Below are 19,726 nucleotides of genomic sequence, written 5' to 3'. Positions count from 1 at the left end.
GAGCCAGGGGTGGCGTTTTTAAAATCTAGTTCGGTGTATGGCACAAAGTAGCTGATTAGTAAATATTTATTGAATTGACTGTCCTGTGCATTTCAGTGACATCACATCCTGCGTGCAGGAGGAATGAGTCTTCACTCCTCTGCGGGAGGCCCAGAGGTTGAAGGGTTTAAGTCATTGTTTATACGATGCATCAAATATCTAAATGCTAGCTAAGGTTTCAAAACCGCCACAAGCTGCGCGACCATAGGAAGTGGCAGGTCCCAGCTTTCTAACTTGGGACTCCACCTTGGCGCGGAAACACGCTGCCGGTGAGGTGCGGGGGAGGGAGCGGGCAGCTCACTTATCGCGGTGTTTCCTTCCTGCTCCCTCCCGGGGGAGTTCTCGCGAGAGAAACCAGAGGAAGATGGCCGTGACCTGTTTTTCGCGCTGAGGCTGTGGCAGCGGCAGTGGCGGCGCCTTCGGCGGCGGCGACAAGGATCCTGCTGTCGTGGGCACTTGAGCTCTAGCTCCCCCCAGCGAGCGCGCGTCCTTTCGTGCCTAGGCGAGAGCCGGCTCTTCCTCCGGGAGATGCGTTTGTTCTGGGCTCGGGGGCTCTCTGGGACTTCATGCTGCGAAGGAGGCTCCTGGCCACCGCTCTAATCGCCTTGTGCCGCCGCAGCGCCAGTTCCGTCGCCGGCGGTGAGCCTCCCGGATTCTCTTTCTGTCCCTGGCGGCGATGACCGGGGAGAAGATCCGCTCACTGCGGAGGAACCATAAACCCAGCAAAGAAGAGGGGGACCTGCTGGAGCCCGGGGATGAGGAAGCGGCGGCTGCCCTCGGCGGCACCTTTACTGGAGGCAGGATTGGCACAGGCGGCAGCGGCAAGGGCGGCAAAGCCTGTCACAAGATCTTCAGTAACCATCATCACCGGCTGCAGCTGAAGACAGCTCCGGCCTCCTCCAATCCCCCCGGCGCCCCGGCCCTGCCGCTGCAATATTCCTCCGTAACTACCACCTCCCAGTCCCAGACTCTTCTAGCGGGCACCAACCCTATTGCTCTCGTCGCAGATGGAGACAGTTGCCCCGCACACTACCCGGTGCACGAGTGCGTCTTCAAGGGGGATGTGAGGAGACTGTCCTCTCTCATCCGCACGCACAATATTGGGCAGAAAGATAATCACGGTGAGGAGTGCTCTCCCTTCACCTTTCCTTCCCCGAGCCTAGGAGGTGCCTCCTCGGGCTTCTGGAATTCTAGGCTCGTTTCCATCAGACCCTTTTCCCTTCTTTGCCCATCATCCGGGCCAAATGCCTGTAAATCATGAGGGATTCAGTAATACCATGCCAGTGGTCAGGGGATTGGTTCTTGTGGTCGCAAAGGAATGTTTCCTCCTTGCCCGCTTCAAAGTTTCCTTTGAGAAGCTATTTTGTTTATGAGCGACTTCACTGTGTTGAGTCTTGATAATAAGAAGTTTTAGGTTGCCTTCATTCAACCTGGCCTTTTTCCTTTGTTATAGAACTATATTTCTTTCCTTTCCCTTCCCACCTCCCGCCTTAGGATCTTGAAATCGTACAAATATATTGCCCACCTGCCTTCATTACCCAAGTATAGATCCCAATTTAAGTGCAACTGGTTGTAATTTCTGTCAGCCATAGGTTGTTTCTCTCCCTCCCCCAACCCCCCCACCCTGCTTTTAGGGAACTTAGTTTGATACAAAGTGTCAGCATTTTGTAAGATGGCATATATAGAATGCTTTGATTTCTGATAGCCACACAGTACAAATTTTTGGCATTTGATACCTAAGGCAGAGTGACTTCCGAGTAGCTAAAATTTTGTTGGAGTAGAGTTTTGAGCTTTTTGCTTGTCTTACATAGGTAATTGTTAATAGTACTGTTTCATCTTGATGACTGTGACTAAATATAGGACTGTGGTTTTTCATAGTAACTTCATCGTAGCCTGACAAAATAGTATCGTTTGTTATTCAAGGGCTGTCTTTATACTTTTTGCTTTCTCTTAACTCATCAGCTGAATTTTTTGTTTCTTTACTTTTAAAAACATAAGGTGATTGAAATGACTTTCAAGCAACAGTAAACTTAATTAAAACTAATATAAACACATATTTTCAATATTTCATAGGCCATTTTAAACGGGGTAGTTGGTAAATAATTTTGATAGCTCTATTTTTAACAGAACGTGACTACAGTATACATTCAGTTAGAACACACTCAACTCTGTCCTTAAAAGAATATGACAATGAAATACTTGCCTGTGGCTTATTGAAAAACAGAGAGCAAAAATGAAGTTTTAAAAAAAGTAAGATTTCTGTTGGTTGTATAATTTTCTAACAACTGCACTGGTATCCTGAATTTACAGTATTGTAGCAATATCATGACTTGTCATTTATCATAAATCAAATCTCCCCCAAAGTTCCTGAAAACTGCCCCTGGTTTTTTATTTCTACGTTTAATTTATTTAATCATTTTACTATTGTTACATGAAGTATAGTATTGTTTATTGATGGTAATTATATTCTTACTCTTTGAGAAAGAGTTTTTAATGGGAGATGTGTTGTAGCTTTGGGTTATTAGTCAATTCTTAGGAAGTTTTTCAGGACACACTATTAGGAAGTTTATAGTAACTGTAGATATGTTTTACTTTGTGGTCATTGCCTTTGAAAGAAATATCCCTGAAAACAAAAGTTTTCTTTTGAGAGTTAATTCCCTTGGAAGAAGAGATGGCTGGATGTGGCTGACAGCACAGATAGTATAGCATTCTAGAACTGATTTTCTTGATTGATCATAGAAGGTACTGAATTGCAGGATTATTAGCCTTCCTTAATCCAATTTAGGAGTTGGTTTGTTTAAGGATAAATTCTGTTCAAAGTAATCAGAATCCTAAATACACTTAAACTCTTGTCTTTAGCCTGCTGAGATCCACTTTTTAAATTGCCTTGATAGACCAAATATTAGGGATGTGCTTAGCTACCCTTATATTGTTGATATTTCTGGTGAATGTAACTAGTGGTTCATGTACCTCTGAAAAGTATAAATGTTTTTCTCCCTGGAACATAGTTCTCATGTCCTGCAATGAAGTCTCCTAGGAAAAGTAGTTTGTATCTAATGTGCTACTGCTTTAATCCCTTTTCCCCATATAGCTGCATAATTTTTCCATTATGTTACTTTTACTGTCATATTTTAGTAACCTGGATACTTTTAGATTTTTTAGAATATTTTCATTTCACATTTCAAAAGATAAATCCTGTTTAAGTCACCCAGATAAAAACAAGCTATGTATTATATTAGGATTGTTATAACATGGTAAGTGCATAGCAGAATCATACACTCATACAGGTACATAGCAGAGCCATTCAGCCACTCAATACCACATATCACATAGTTTCATATTTACTGTAGAGATTCCTTTTACAACATAATGATGTGATGATGATCATCACTGTCAATTTATCAAGTGTGAGCACTATGCTAAATGTTTACATACATTATCATATTTAATTTTCACAATAACCTTTATTTTAAGGATGGGGAAAGTGAAGCCTAGAGATATAAGAAAACTTTTTAAAGTTGCATACTTAGTATAAGTTGCAAAACTGGGAAATGAACTAATAGCTAGGACTCCAAAGCCCATGATCAACCTCTTTGTAAATACTTCTATTGATTGATCAGGACCCTCTAAGAAGTCAGTTCTAATAATGTGTATGTAGCAGTTTACATATGTATTTCCTCATTTAGTTCTTACAGTAGCCTTGTCGAGAGATTCTGCCATTGGCCAGCTCTCAGAGTTTGTCTCTAGAGCCCAAATCTCTCACTCTTGTTTGTTCTTTGTCTTTTGTACTTAATTACACAGATTTATGGGCTACCTCATTCACATAATAGCTCTTTAGATATTTGACAAGAGCTACCATGTTCTTATCTTCAGGTAAATATTCTTAACTTCTATATCCATTCTTCATACAAGGTGACTTATGAAGTGCTTAAAATGGTCCCCGAAACTTTGTAAATACTATGTGTGTGTTAGATAAGTAAATGAACATCTTAATCATCTATTAGTGAAATTATGAGTTTGTGAATTTTCCCCTTTGAGGATGGTGCTCAGACTAACCTTACTACTGGAGCTATAGTAGCCTCGTATGCAAAGACAAAAAAGAGTTGTGTTTATTGCTCTAAGCAATATAAATTTAGCAATGTGTGTTACTAAAAAGCACACATAAAATAATTAATTCGGTGCAAGATTATGTTAATTTTTTAATAGTGTTCTTAAGTGATTGGCTGTCCTTCCATTCTGTTCATTCTTACATTTATTTTTTTAATCTCAAAAGAGGACTTTTTAAATTTTGTTGTTTTGATTCTTTATTCTGCATCTATAAAGTTTATTGAATCCTAATTTGGTCATGATTTAGCTCACTATTAGCTCTTTCAGTTTTCAGTGACCTCTAATTGAAAAAGTTTTGTTGGGGTGTGTGTGAGTGTGTGTATGTATGTGCATATATATGTATATATTACAAATTATTGGCAAGTTGAATAGGAGCAAGGATAGAGCTTTATCATTTGGGATAAAATGTTGGTTGAATATGAATTGCTTTTTCTGAACCATCAATTATTTTGAGGAATATTGTATTTGCATTCAAACATAGCTCTTGAAATATAAGTTAAATGCACTAGCAGCCATAACATCATGTATATATTGTGTTCAGATATGCCAAATGATTTTTGGGTGGGTAAAAAAATACATTACATTAAATATACACAAACTTATTAAACTTTATGTCTTCAGTATATCTAGTTATATGCCACTTTTTTCTTTAGTATAGAATTAAAGTTTAAGCCTAAGCCTTTTTTCACATTGTTAAGGTTTTTCTGAATCACTTTTAGCCCAGCCATCTTGGCAACATGCTTTTTAAAAGTAATTGATGCTAATGATTTTTATTTCTCCACCTTTAGAACTGAGAATGTTTGTGAAGCATATGGAAGACTTTCTTGATTTTGACTGCATTTCCTGTGTGTTAAAAACTTGTAATTTTGTTTTTTCTTTTAATTGAGTTAAATATTCTTAGAAGTTAAGCACCTTCTCTTGGATATTAGTTAAAATCTTAGGTGCTAGAGTGATGAAAAGTAGTTAACATATAAATTATTCAAACCAGCCTTTCCTAGATTGTGAAAAATTTCTGATCTCTTCTGAGTGATTCGGCAGTTTGTACTGCCCTGCCTTTAATTACTTTGCCTGGCATGTGACAAGCCATCTTCTGTAGACAGATTAATTTTTATTTTTACTGAGTTGTAGTGTAATTTTTTTTGAAGCTATTGCACACAATTAGAGATTTCAAATTTAAGTTAAAATTCAATTTAGAGAATTCCTGCCAATGCAGGTAACTCATTGGAGTGATAAGGAAATGGTTAACATGTGTAGTATTTCTGCCTGGTAGCTGACAGATTTCTTCAGTCAGAGATTTTAAAACATCCTAATTTTAGAAAGATTAAAAATGTGTGTTTGAGAATTGAGTTAATAGGATAATCTGGTGCTCAAATGGTATGTTTATTCTGTATAAATCCTTAAACTTCCTTTTGATATTATTTTCTCTGCTTTTTGTCACTAAAATCTTCATGATAGATGATACAAAAGAATAATGAATCTGAGAAGAGGCGACTATAAGGCTAAACTTTTCATGGCAAAAAAAATTTCGAACTAAGCCTTGGGTGAACAGTTTTAGCCAGGAGGGTAAAAATGATGGTACATCTTTAACAGAACACTAGTAATTATGTCTGTTCTTGTGTTTTGTAGTCTTTTCTGAACTTTATTTTTGAAAGGCAGGCCTCCTTTAGAAAAGAAGTCATTTCTGGAGGCCCAAGATAATCCATTAAAGTGTTATATTCCTTCACTGGGTAGAAGGGTGATTTGGCAATGAATCCTGTCACTGTGCTCATCTATTGGGTTGATTCAGTTGATCTTAATGCCTATATGAATATACCTCTTCTCCCGTGTGCATCTCCAACATAGTAGGACGTTCCATGAATTAGGTGGCTTTGTTTCCTGATGGCATCATCATTAGCACTATAGAATACGATTACCACTTACAATTGTGAAATGAACACACATCTGTAGAGCTACCTCTGCAGAGGGTAAGAGGAATTCTCTTCTCTCATTTCCTGTCTTGAGCTACAATAGGAGTAGGAATTATAACCTTCATTTGGCAAAAAAAATAAAATAAAATGAGCATTTATTGACAGGGCTGTGTCTTGGGCATCCTCAATGAGGCAGGACAATTCTGGAGGGCTCATTAAAGAATTGAGTATCTTTGCCTCAAGTTAATGTCATTCTTAAGTCATAGAAATCTGTGTAATTGTCAGGATGTTTTGGGTTCTAGAAAATGAGTGTAATTTCTCAAAAATTGGATGGAGGCTGGGCAGACAAACTGTATGTTCTTGTTCATGTACCATTTATTTCATTGGGGAGAGATGGAAAATCAGTTTTAGTGCAAAATTGAAGCATGTAAAATCAGGTTAGGAAAAAGGAAAAAGGATTTTTTTCTAACTGAAGATTATGAGTGGTGCTATCAGGATATGTGAAGTTTAACTGTGTGATTTAGTTGAGTTTCATCTAAAGCCTGTTACAATTGTTGCAATCTGAAAGATTATCTGCAAAACTAGAAGACCATCTCTGTATTTGGAATCATATCTCAGTTTGAAGTTATGCTTCTCTACAGACTGGTTTTTATGAAATTTTAATACCTATTAAAATCAACATTTAGCTCTCACTTTTGGTGTTAAGACCTTCTAGAAGGAAACTTTCTTGTTTTTGAGGTTTAGATAGGACCTCACTTGAGGTTTTATCTGATACTTGAATTTATACTTCTGTCAGTCTGAGGTAAGGTTAGGCATCTGTGGTCCGCTGCTGGTATAACTCAGTTCAGTGCTGGTGTAACTCAGTTCAGTCGTAGATATCTGCTGGTGTAACTCAGTTCAGTCGTAGATATCTATCAGGCATGTTGGTGCATGATCTCTCTTAACTCAGCACTGTATTGAATTCTGTAAAACCACATGTGCAGTCTTACATATCGTCTAATGCATGTATAGCCTTTGGTTGGCTTTCATAATCATGTGGAGATCTGCATTGTCCTGGGGTGAAATGTTTCTTGGAGAGTAAAAACATTTTAACATTATTCTGAGGAATTTTTTTTCTTTGTTTATTCCTTTATATAACAGGTGTATCCTGAGCTCCCAATTTGTGATAAATTGTTTTAGATGCTAGGGTTGCAGAAGTGAAGAAAACGGACAAAGCCCCTGCTCTCATGGAGCTTATATTTTAAAGAAGAAAGATAAATAATAAACCAATAAAAAATGGTAATGATAAATATAGAGTAAAGTAAAGGCAGTTGAGGAGGATAGAGAGTGCTGGGAGTAGAGAGGAGGGAAGGTAAATAATTTCGTTGAAGTCAAGGTCAGGTAAGACATCAATGATAAAGGAAAGTTAAGCAGTTACCTAAAGAAAATTAGGGAGCAGATATCTGGCTGAACAGAGTTTCAGGCAGAGAATAGCAAATGCAAAGGTACAATGTTCAAGCAATAAGAAAGCGGCTATTGTGGCTGGAACAAGGAGACAGTGGTAGAAGATAGGAGATTTGAGAAGTAGTAGAAGGCATAAGCATGTAGAACGTTTCTAGAATATTTTTAAGGATTTTGGCTTTTACTCTGAGCAGCATAGAAAATGATTCAAGGGTCTTGAGCAGAGGAGTAACACAATCTGATTTTCAAAGGCTCACTGTGGCTGCTGTATGAAACATACAGGTGGGCAAGGGTCAGTTTAGCATGCTATTTTTTAATAAGTGGGGTAACTGGAAATAATGAGGTGGTAGGGCAGGTTAGGAGTTGAAGATGGATTGGATATAATTGTGCATATATGAGTTTTAATCTATAGTATAGAACCATTTATGACAAAATAGAAAAATTCTGTTATGCTTGCTTGAATATGACTTGAAGGTATAGAAGCTGGAGCTATGTTTTGTTTTAGTTCTTGCAATTTCCTGCTTTGCTTCCTAGTTAGGGGGCACATCAAGTAAAAACTATTCTTATAATAATACAAAATCATTGCTTGCCTTTCTCACTGGGCTGACATTTTTGCTGATGGTACAAAAGCAGTAGTAGTAAAATTGTTGGAACCTTAGTATGAATCAAGGCACCAAACTGCTAGTAGACATTGTATTGTTCACTGTCATGTACATGCAGAAAAGGAACATTTTAATGTCTTGGATGAAGCTGTAGAAATGATTAATTTTATTAAGTATTAATCTTGATATTTTTCATGACATAATATGGATTATTCATGATTTCCTCTGCATACTGATGGAAAAATAAGGGAAAACATTTGTGCAGTTGTTAGAGTTGTAAACCAAACTAGCTTTTGTCATGGAACATCAGTTTTTACTAAAAATAAACAAACAAAATAACAGTTTATAGACAAACTATGGTTATTTCAATTTGGATATTTGCTAGACAGTTTTTAGAAAACGAATTAAGTGAGCCTGCGACTTCAAGAAAAACAATTGACCGTTATTTGTTGCCAGTAAAAAAAATCAAAGCTTTGAAATGAAAATCAGAATTTGGAAAAGTTGTCTCTGTCGTTCTAAGCTTGACAGCTTCCCAGTATTTAAAGGCTGTTCTGGTCAGGTTGGTGATATTACCAAATATGCTTGTTTTGATTTTGTGTGATAAAATGTGTTGACGTTTAGAAGATCTGCATAACTCAGTTAACTGATATTTTTCAGATGATCAGTGCATGATGTTACAAATTCCTGTATCAGTAAAAGATCTATTCAAGTGCAAACCAATGGATTTCAGTGTGACTTAGTACAAAAAATTTATTGATGTGATTTTAGACTTCACATTGCAATTAACTTTTAAGATAGGACCACTTGCTGAATTTTGGCATAGTATCAAGGAATATACCCAAATATTTGAAAAGTTTATTAAAATATTCTTTTTTCTATTACATATCTTCTAATCTGAATTTTCTTCATATATTTCAAACCAAAACAACTTTTACACCTGATTGAATGCAGAAAAAGTTTTAAAAATCCAGCTGTCTTCTATTAAGCCAGACATTAAAGGAATTTATTTTAATTTTTAATTAAAGAATTTAAACTAGCACCACTTCTTGGGGTCTTCAATAATTCTTAAGAGTGTGAAGGATTCTTGAAACCAAAATGTTTGAAAACTGTTGGTTTAGTTAAAAAAAAAAATGATTTTAGAATCATGACTCCCACAATTTCTAGGTGTGTAATTTTAGAAAATAACTATTACTAGCTTTATTTTTCTTACCTGTGAAATAAGAATAAGATTTGTCTCACAGGGTTATTGAGCAAGTTAAATAAGATATTATATAAAGTATATAGCATAGTGCTGGACACATATAATAGATGTTCCATAAATGCTAGCTATTTGGTTGGTAATTTACATACTTTAATACTATAGTGTTCTTAATGTTACAGGAATGTTTTTTACTCATTTGACAAAACAGTTAAATTTTGTTTATCAAATTAGAACCAAAGCATCTAATTTTTCAGATTTTAAAACTATTGTGAAAAGTTGGCATAGAAGGTTATTTTAAAGTGTTTGGTATTCTTTGTGTAACAAATTAGCTTTAGCAGCAGATCGAGGACTTAAAAACTGAGGGGATAGTAAATGAAGGTGACTAGGATATTTGAGCCCTTAGTTTCAGGATATACTTGGTCAGTAAAGTAAATGTAGTTGGCTACATGAAGATGATATTGTTGATTATTTTGCATTCAAAATATTGAAATCACAGCATGTAATTTGGTGTCCTTCAACGTAGTATGTATTTCTGATTACGTTCTTACCTGTAAAATGAGAGGAATTGGATTGTTGAACTCAAAGTCATTTCTAGTTTGTGAATATTTTGGAAATGTGATTAATTTGGATTTGTAATAGGAAGTTAAATTTTTAACTTCAGTAGGTACTGATGCTTTTACTCTTTTATCTATATGTTCGAGGGGGGTGGGGTGTTTAAGAAAACAGTAATTACCTAAGTGTGTCTTTACTAACCCAGTTACCTTCCTTGGCAGCAACTAGTGTTATTTCCTTGTTTTCTTTTTCAGTTACCATTGAGAGCATGGGAAGTTAAGAAAGAGAACTAGTACTACCTTTTCTACTATGAGGACAAAAATAGATACTCAGAAATTTATATGTTTGATTTTAAATCAATCTCTCCCGCCTCCTCCCCCACCAAGTCATTTATATCTCCAGCCTAGACTTCTTGGAGTTCCAGGTTTTGGAACTCTACTTGGAAATCTCAGAGATATTTCAAAATATGCTTGTCCAAAATGGAGTTATAATTTTCCACCTCATCTCTTCCCAACTGACCACAGTCTTTTCGTAGATCATGTCTTTATTCAGTTGCTTGAGCTTCCATCATTGGTATCACTCTTTGTCTCACCCCCTTCTCTTACCTATACATATCAATTAACAAGTTATTTCAAATCAGTCTACTTTCTATCTCTGTTGCCACCACTTTGAGACTAACCAATTTTTATTATCTTTTCCTCAGAATACTGCACCAGACCCATAACTGGTCTCCCTGTGTCTCCCTCTATTCCGTTCTCTATAGGGTAATGAGTGATCTTAAAATGTAATTTGTATTATGTTATATCTTTGCTCAAGATCCTTTAATGCATTCTCCACTTAAAAGTAAGTTTATATTTTTTACCATGATTTAGTCCATGCCTACTTCTCTGTTATAATCTTGTAAAAATCTCTCCTTCTTTTCTGTGTTCTGGCCATACCTGTTTTTTTTTTTTTCCAGTTCCTTGAATATGCCAGGTTATTTCTGGCCTTGGTTTGGAATGCTTTTCTTTTCATTCTTTTATTTCTTAGTTCCTACTTAGCTTTTAGATCTCATTTTAAACATTAGCCTTTAAGAGAAATTTTCCTGACTAAAGTATCAAAAAGTATGTTTCCCTTTATTATTTTCAATGTTAGTCTTTTGTTACTTTTCTTAATACCTGTCACAGTCTATTCTGTTTTATTTTTCTTTTACTCTCTTTTATGAATATAAGCTCCATTAGGGCAGGAATTACTTCTAGCTTGTTAATAGTTGAATCTCTAATGTCTAGCACAATGTCTGCCACATAGTAAATTTTTACTGAAATTTTTACTGAATGAAAATGAATGGATTTTACTCCTGGGTAAAATGTTGGAGAAATAACAGGACCTATGAACTCCTTTTCTGACTTTACATTAAAATATAAAAATGACACTAGAATCAAGTATACCAGATTATGACAAATTTTTAATAACACTAATGTGATTATATACAGAAATTACACTGATGACTGACAGATGTTTATATTGGAAACAATGCAATATGACGTGAAACCTTTATGGATTAGAGCAAGGGTCTACAAACAATTAAAAGGAAAGATAGTAAATATTTTAGGCTTGTAGGCCATACCATCTCTTGCACAAAAGTAGCCATAAACAGTTCATAAACAATTGGTACATGGCTGTGTTCCAGTAAAGCTTAATTTATGTCACATCCTTGAATTAGAGGATGATAAAGTTTCTATAACAGTAAACAGATGGCAAGAGCAATTTTGTGCCCTATAGCAAGCCTACTCCTTCCTGTTGCCTTCATTTATTGCTATCATTAGTACTCATAACAATAGGAAAATATCTAGGTATTTTTAGTCTCTTATTTTAGATTGAGATATTCACACCAAAGAAGCAAGTGGGCAAGAAAGATTATTTAAGTCTAGAACTAGACTAACCTGAGTGATGGTTATTAAAGTAAAATAGGAAGTCTAGTAAAATGGCCTTTGTAAATAAAAACATTAAAAAAATATATGTACCTTCCATCCACAGATAAAAACAAAATGGAATAATGAAAATAATCAAAATAGAAGAAAATAAGAAAGATGAGAAAAAGGAATATAGAACCGGCAGGACAAATAGAAAATACAAAGCAGGATGGTAGATTTAATCCCCAATATATCAGTAAGTATACTACATGAAACTGGATTAAAATTCCAGTCAAAAGACAAATATTGTACTGTATGAAAAACACTTGTAGTTGGAAACATCTAAATTTTGATGTATAAAAGTTAATTTATAATTTCCAACTACATGTAGTTGGAAACATCTAAATTTTGATGTATAAAAGTTGAAAATGAAAGTTGAGTTATATATTTCATGCAAATATTAATCCAAGTAAGTTGTTATAGTCGTATTAACATCACAGTAGGTTTTAAAGCAGAAAATATCTGAGAGATGCCTCATAATGAAAAATCGGTCAATGAACCAAGAAAATAGATTTAATTTGTATTTAATAACATAGCCTGAAAATATGTGAAGGAAAAATTGCTAGAACTACAAGAAGACATAGAAATTCACAATTACAGTGGGATATTTTAACATTCTTCCTTCCAATAAGCCAGCAAGAACAAAAAAGATACGAATGACACAAAAACTGGATCTAGTAGATTTATATCAACTGCTGCATCCAGCAACTACAAAGTACATGTTCTTTTCAAGGATAGAGAAAGCATTTACAAAAATTGACCAGACTTGAATTCTGGTAAGGATGGCAGAGCAGGTAAATAACTATGCTTGCCTTCTCCCATGACTGCATTAAAATTGCAACTAAAATATAGAACAGTAAACCTGGAGAACCATCTGAAGATTGAATAGAACTCCTATAACTAAGGATATAAAGAAGAGGCCACGTTGAGACTGTTAGGAGGAACGGACACACAAAGTGGGCTGGTCCAGCACCCACGTGGTGGTTGAGCATCGAGCAGGATATCTCAGCTGTGGACGTCCCCCCTGAGGAGCGATGGGCCTCAGCCCCACACTGGGGCTCCCCAGCCCAGGATTTCAGTGCCAGAAAGAGTAATCCCTACAAAATCTAGCTGTGGAAATCAGTATGGATTCTGACCATCTGGGTGAAACAGAAGCCTATTGGAAACCCTGTTGTCTCCTTAAAAGGCCTGCACACAGACTGACTTACAGGCACTCCCCTGGCCTCTGGCAGAGGGACAGCAGCTCGGGAGGCACCAGAGACATATAAGAAAAGATTGAGTTGTGTGGCATCAGGGTGAGGGCTGGAGTGATAGTTACCATTATCCCTGTGTTGAGCCCTCCTCCTGTGCAATCTACAAGTGGGCACATCTTGCCTGTGTTGAGCCCTCTCCCAAGACAGCCAAATCTGAATCTGCATTGGCTTGGTGAACTCAGCTCACTCCACCGCGGTGATTCTCTGAGACCCTGCCTCATCCAGCTTGTGCATTGCCTGAAGCATTTTTGTAGCTGGGCAGCCAACCCCACCCTGCACTCTCAGCAAGAGGCTCCTTCAGCAACAATCAACAGACCTTGGCTCCTGTGCCTCCAGAGATACTTTTAGTAGCAGGCAGCCAGCCCCACCCAAGCTGCAGTATTTCTTGAACAAGTCTTGGTGGTATGTGGGCCTGATGTAGCCAGCAGCTGGCCTCGATGTGACCTGAGATTTCTGCGAGTGGCCACTGGCTCAGTACTGGCACCAAATCTGAATCTTTACTAACCTGGGGAACACCACTTGCTTCACCCTGCTGATTCCCTCAAACCCTGCTTCATCCAGCTCTGGTACCCCAGAGGCTCATTCAGCTGCTGTACCTTACAGGCAGCTGTTAGACAGCCTCAGGCGTGGGGATGCCCTGGGCCTTTGGCTGAGCTTCCCCAGGCTCGGTACTGGTGTCAGTTGGCCTTGGTTTGCCACGTGGCTTCTTCCACATAACTCCAGGTCCAGCTCAAGCAGCAACCATACACAGATAGTTTTGTAGCTCCTACCAGGTAGCCCTGGGCTGGTCACAGGCTTGGGACCTTGGCCTGCATGGGAGCCCCTCCCAAGGGGCTCCAGAACAAGCACACCTGGAGACTGGCATTAGACCTCAACAGAACACCACCAGATTATCTCCATAGGTGTCACACCCAAACCATGGTCTAAACAGGCATACCAACCTGCTGTGGTGAACTGCACTCCATAGGTCAGCCCCCACAGAGTAGGTCATATGTTCTGAGTGTGGCCAGTCTCCACAGCCAGTCAGCCTGAGACTCAATCCCACTCACTGATATGCTAACAGTAATTAAAGCTCAACTACAACAGGAAGGTACACATAATCACACAAAGCTCATTCCTGATCACCTGGTGCAGGTGATCAAGGATACTGCGCCACTGGGCCACAGAGGGCACTTACGACATCAGGCCACTCAGCGAAGACTGGGAGATGTAGCAGGTCTACCAAATACATAGAAATGAACACAGGCAGCCAAAATGAGAAAACAAATGTCCCAAATGAAAGAATAGGAGAAAACTCTAGAAATAAAGAACGAAATGAAATGGAGGCAAGCAACCTACCAGATACAGAATTCAAAACACTGGTTATAGGGATGCTCAGTGAACTTAGAGGAAGAACAGGTGAGCTCAGTGGGAACTTCAACAAAGAAATGCATAAAAAAGGACCAAAGCCATAAAAAAGAACCAGTGAAATGAACACAATAACTGAAATATAGAATAGTAGGAATCAATAGTAGATTGGATGAAGCAGAGGATTAAATCAGTGATTTGGAAGATAAGGTAGCAGAAAACACCCAATTGGAACAGCGAAAAGAAAAATAAAAGATAGTTTAAGGGGCTTCTGGAACAACTGACGATAAGAAAACAGGATCCATACATATGCTGGCTACAAGAGACCCACTTCAGATCAAATGACAAACTGAAAGGGATGGATAAAGATATTTCATATAAATGGAAATGAAAAAAAATCTGGGGTAGCAATACTTAGATAAAATAGACTTTAAACAGAGGCCGTATAAGAGACAAAAGGATCCACCCAACAAGAGAATATAACTCTACTAAACATTTATGCACCCAACATAGGAGCACCTGAATCTATAAAGCAAATATTGACCAACATTAAAGAGAAATTGATAGTAATACAGTCATAGTAGGGGACTTTAACACTGCATTGATAATAATGGACAGATCTTCCAGACAAAATCAATGGGGAAACAGCCTCCTTAAATGATACAGTAGACTAGATAGATTTAATTGATATTTTTAGAGTGTTTCACCCCAGAGCAGCAGAATATACATTTTTGTGACATGCACAGGAAACATTTTCCAAGATAGACCACATGATAGGTCACAAAACACGTCTAAGAAGAGAAGATTGAAACATATCAAGCATCTTTCATGACCACAATTGTATGAAACTAGAAATCTGTTATAAGATAAAAAACTGAAATATACACAAACACATGGAAGCTAAATAACGTGCTACTAAATAACGAATGGGTTAACAAAGAGATCAAGACAGAAATCGAAAGATACCTTGAGACAAATGAAAATGAAAACATAAATACCCCACGTCTGTGAGATACAGTGAAAGCAGTCCTAAGAGGGAAATTCATAGCAATACAGGCTTACCTCAAGAAACAAAAATCTCAAACAATCTAACCTTACAGTTAAAAGAAACAGAAAAAGAATAGCAAACAACCCAGTGTGAGTAGCAGGAAGGAATAAAGATCAGAATGGAAATAAACAAAATAGAGTCCAGAAAAACAATACAAAATGTCAGTGAAACCAAGAGCTGGTTCTTTGAAAGGATAAACAAAATTGATAAACCTTTCGTCAGACTCATCAAGTAAAAAAGAGGACTCAAATAAAACCAGAAATGAAAGAGGAGAAGTAACTACGGACTCAACAGAAATACAAAGGATTGTAAGAAAATACTATGAGCATTTATATGCCAGTAAATTGGACAACCTGGTAGAAATGGATACATTCCTAGAAACATACAATCTCCCAAGACTGGGTCAAGAAGAAACAGAAAATCTGAACTGATTACTACTAATGAAATCAAATAAGTAATCAAAAAACTCCAAACGAGCAAAACTTCTGGATCTAATGGCTTCACAGGTGAATTTTACTAAATATTCAAAGAAGAATTAACACCTAATTCTAATAATAATAGTTCTCAAACTATTCCAAAAACTTCAGAAGAGGGGAGGCTTCCAAGCTCATTTTATGAGACCATTACCCTGATTTCAAAACCAGACAAAGACATTACAAAAAAAATTACAAGCCGATATCCCTGATGAGCATAGATGCAAAAATTCTCAACAAAATATTAGCATTCACCAAGACATTAAAAAGATCATACCACGATTAAATGTGCTTTATACCTGGGACATAAAGTTGGTTTAATACCTGCAAATCAATTTATGTGATACACCACATGAACAAATAGATAAGAGTCATATATCACTAGATGTAGAAAAAGTGAGAAAATCTAGCATCCATTTGTGATAAAAGCTCTCAGCATATTGAGAATAGAGGGAACATACTTCAACATAATAGAGGCCGTATATGACAAACCCATGGCTAACATACTCAATGGGGAAAAGATTAAAGCATTTACTTAAGATCAGGAACAAGGCAAGAGTATCTACTTGCACCATGTGTATTCAACATAGTATTGGAAGGCCTAGCCCCAGCAATCAGACAAGAAAAAGAAATGAAAGTCATTCTGATTGGAAAGGAAGAAGTAAAACTCATTATTTGCAGATGACACGGTGCTATATATATAGAATACTCTCTAAAGATTTCACCAAAAAACTGTTAGAACTGATAAATGAATTCAGTAATGTAGCAGGATACAAAATTAATATTCAGAAATCAGTTGCATTTTTATACACCAATAATGAACTGTCAGAGAAATTAAGAAAACAATCCCATTTACATTGCATCAAAAACAATAAAATACCTAGGAATAAATTTAACCAAGGATGTAAAAGACCTGTACTTGGAAAGTTATAAGTCACTGAAGAAAGAAACTGAAGAAGACACAAATAAATAAAAGCATATACTGTGCCCATGAACAGGAAGACAATATTAAAATGTCTATACTACCCAAGGCAATCTATAGATTCAATACAATCCCTATTAAAATTCCAATGTCATTTTTTCATAGAACTAGAACAAATAATCCTAAAATTTATATGGAACCATTAAAGACCCTGAATAGCCACAGCAGTCTTGAGAAAGAAGAACAAAGATGGAGGTATTATAATACCTGATATCAAACTATATTACCAGGCCAACAGTAATGAAAAAGCATGGTAGTGGCATAAAAACAGACATCAATGGAACAGAATAGAGTACCAAGAAATAAATTCATGCCTACATGGTCATTTAGTCTATTACAAAAGAAACACAAATATACAATGGTGTAAAGGTAGTCTAATAAGTGGTGCTGGAAAAACGATAAATACACGCAAAAAAAAAAAAAAAGACCACCTTCTTACACATTATTCAAAGAATAAACTCAAAATGCATTAAAGACTTAAAGTAAAGCCTGAAATAATAAAACTCCTAGAAGAAAACATAAGCAGTAAACACTCTGATGTTGTTCTTAGTAATATATTTTTTTTATGATATATCGTCTCAGGCAAGAGAAAGAAAAGAAAAAATAAATGGGACTACATCAAGCTAAAAAGTTTTTGCCCAGCAAAGGAAATTATCAACAACAAAAAAGACAACCTACTGAATTGGAGAAGGTGTTTGCCAATGATACATCTGATAGGGTATTAGTATCCAAAATTTATAAAGAACTCATACAAGTCAACACAAAAACAATCCAGTTAAACAATGAGCAGAGGATCTGAATAAGCTTTTCTCTAAAAGGTACATACACATGGCCAATAGCCATATGTGAGGATGTTCAATGTGACTAATCATCAGAGAAATGCAAATTAAAATCACAATGAGATATCTCCTCACACCTGTTAGAATGGCTGGCATCAATAAATCAAAAAACAAGCATTGAAAAGCAACATAGTACACTTCCATTAATACTCAGGCGGAGAAAGAGTCCATTAAACACCATGAACAATCAAGGTGACAAGGTATCTCAGAAAGAAAGACAAAAATCTCCAGAAAATAATCTTACAGACATAGAAATATGTGACTAAAATGACAGAGAATTTAGGATGGATTCTGAAAAAAATGAGATCAAAAACAAATCATATCAACAATTTCAGGAATTGAAAAATCAACTAGATGAGAAGAGCAAGGAGCATGAAATCCTCAAAAAGAACCAAATAGAACTTCTGGAGATGAAGAATACAATGTAAAAGCTGAAAAATGAAATAGCAAGCTTGAGAAATAGAGTCGACCAAATGGATGAAGGATTAGTGATATCGAAGACAGAAATCTAGAAATGCATCAGAAGGAAGAAGAAAGAAACTGAAGAATGAAAAATAATGAAAGAGAAATACAAGAAGTAGCTGATACCATCAGGAGAGGAAACATAAGAATAGGCATTATCAAAGGCGAGAAAAAGGAGCAGGAACTGGAAAGCATTTTTGGACAAATCGTGTACGAATTTCCCAAATCTAAGGAATAAACCGGAGCTTGGAATTCAAGAAGTTGACACAACACCCCATTATCTCAACCCAAAAAGGCCTTCACCAAGACACATGGTATTAAAGTTATCAAAAATCAACAACAAAGAATTCTCAAGGCAGCCAGGGAGAAGAAAATGGTAACATATAAAGGTAAACCCATTAGATTATCATCAGACTTCTCAGCACAAACCTTACAAGTCAGAAAGGAATGGAATCGAATATTTACACTATTAAGTGAAAGGCACTACCAGCCTAGAATAATGTATCCAGCTAAGCTCCCCCTTAGATATGAAGGAGAAATTAAGACCTTTCCAGACATAGAAAATTTGAGGGAATTCTCCAATACAAGACCTGCACTACAGGAAATACTGAAAAGGGTCAGCTCACCTAAAACAATGACAATATATACATAATTAGGAGTAAAGTGACTATCAGGCAAATAGAAGCAGAGGAGTACAACCCTTACTAAGGGCATTATAGCTTAAATAATAAGTGAATTGTTATAACGATAGCAATGAACGTTCAGCATACATAGGGACAAATTGAGGGGAAGGTTCAAAAATCCACATTCACAAAGGGGAATGGAAATAAGGCATGCGCAGAAGAAAATGCATGACTGTATATATATAAATATTCATATTCGTAATGGTAACCACACATTGAAGATTCAGAACTAAAGTATATAACACAAAACAAGAAGAACCAGAGGGAAAACCCGTAAAAGCCAACCAAAATAAAACAGAAACAAAAAGACAAGGAAGCAATGGAAACACCGAGCTAGTAGAAAGGAAAGATAAAATGGCTCTAAGAAGACCTCATGTTTCAATAATCACCCTAAATGTAAATGGACTGAACTCACCAAATAAAAAGCCCCAGAGTTGCGGATTGGATCAAAAAACAAAAATCAACCATATGCTGCCTCCAGGAGACACATCTCAGCTCCAAAGACAAATATAGACTTAAAGTGATAGGATGGAAAATGATATTTCAAGCAAATGGCATTCAGAGAAAAGCGGGAGTAGCGGTACTAATATCGGACGAAATAGACTTCAAAATAAAAAAGGTAAAGATACTGAGAGACACTTCGTAATGATAAAGGGAATCATGCACCAAGAAGACATAACAATTATTAATATCTATGCTCCCAATCAGGGAGTCTCGAAATATGTAAAGCAATTATAACAGAACTAAAGAGGGAAACAGACCAAAACACTATCAAAGTAGGGGACCTAAATACTCCACTATCAGATAAGGACAGATCATCCAAACAGAGAATTAATAAT

At 36.6% G+C, this 19,726-nt stretch overlaps 1 protein-coding gene across 2 annotated transcripts in view; it reads left to right on the top strand.

The window, feature by feature from the left end:
* The first annotated feature begins 246 nt into the window (after positions 1 to 246).
* The window catches only part of ANKRD13C (ankyrin repeat domain 13C), a 73,009-nt gene continuing 53,529 nt past the window's right edge, over positions 247 to 19,726 (top strand). Inside the window, exons 1-2 of one of the 2 annotated variants that reach the window (XM_025051885.1) lie at positions 1,025 to 1,160; positions 11,865 to 11,996. In XM_025051885.1, the coding sequence (XP_024907653.1) occupies positions 11,918 to 11,996 (79 nt within the window). In that variant the 5' untranslated portion in view covers positions 1,025 to 1,160; positions 11,865 to 11,917. Of the gene's footprint in view, positions 1,161 to 11,864; positions 11,997 to 19,726 lie in introns of both variants that reach the window. The other variant, XM_006919318.3, reaches the window with a different exon arrangement.

This window comes from Pteropus alecto, unplaced genomic scaffold, assembly GCF_000325575.1.
Source record: "Pteropus alecto unplaced genomic scaffold, ASM32557v1 scaffold25, whole genome shotgun sequence".
In the NCBI taxonomy this organism is placed as follows: domain Eukaryota; kingdom Metazoa; phylum Chordata; class Mammalia; order Chiroptera; family Pteropodidae; genus Pteropus; species Pteropus alecto.
Note: the sequence above shows the minus strand (reverse complement) of the source record. Positions and strands in the feature narration are given on the sequence as shown.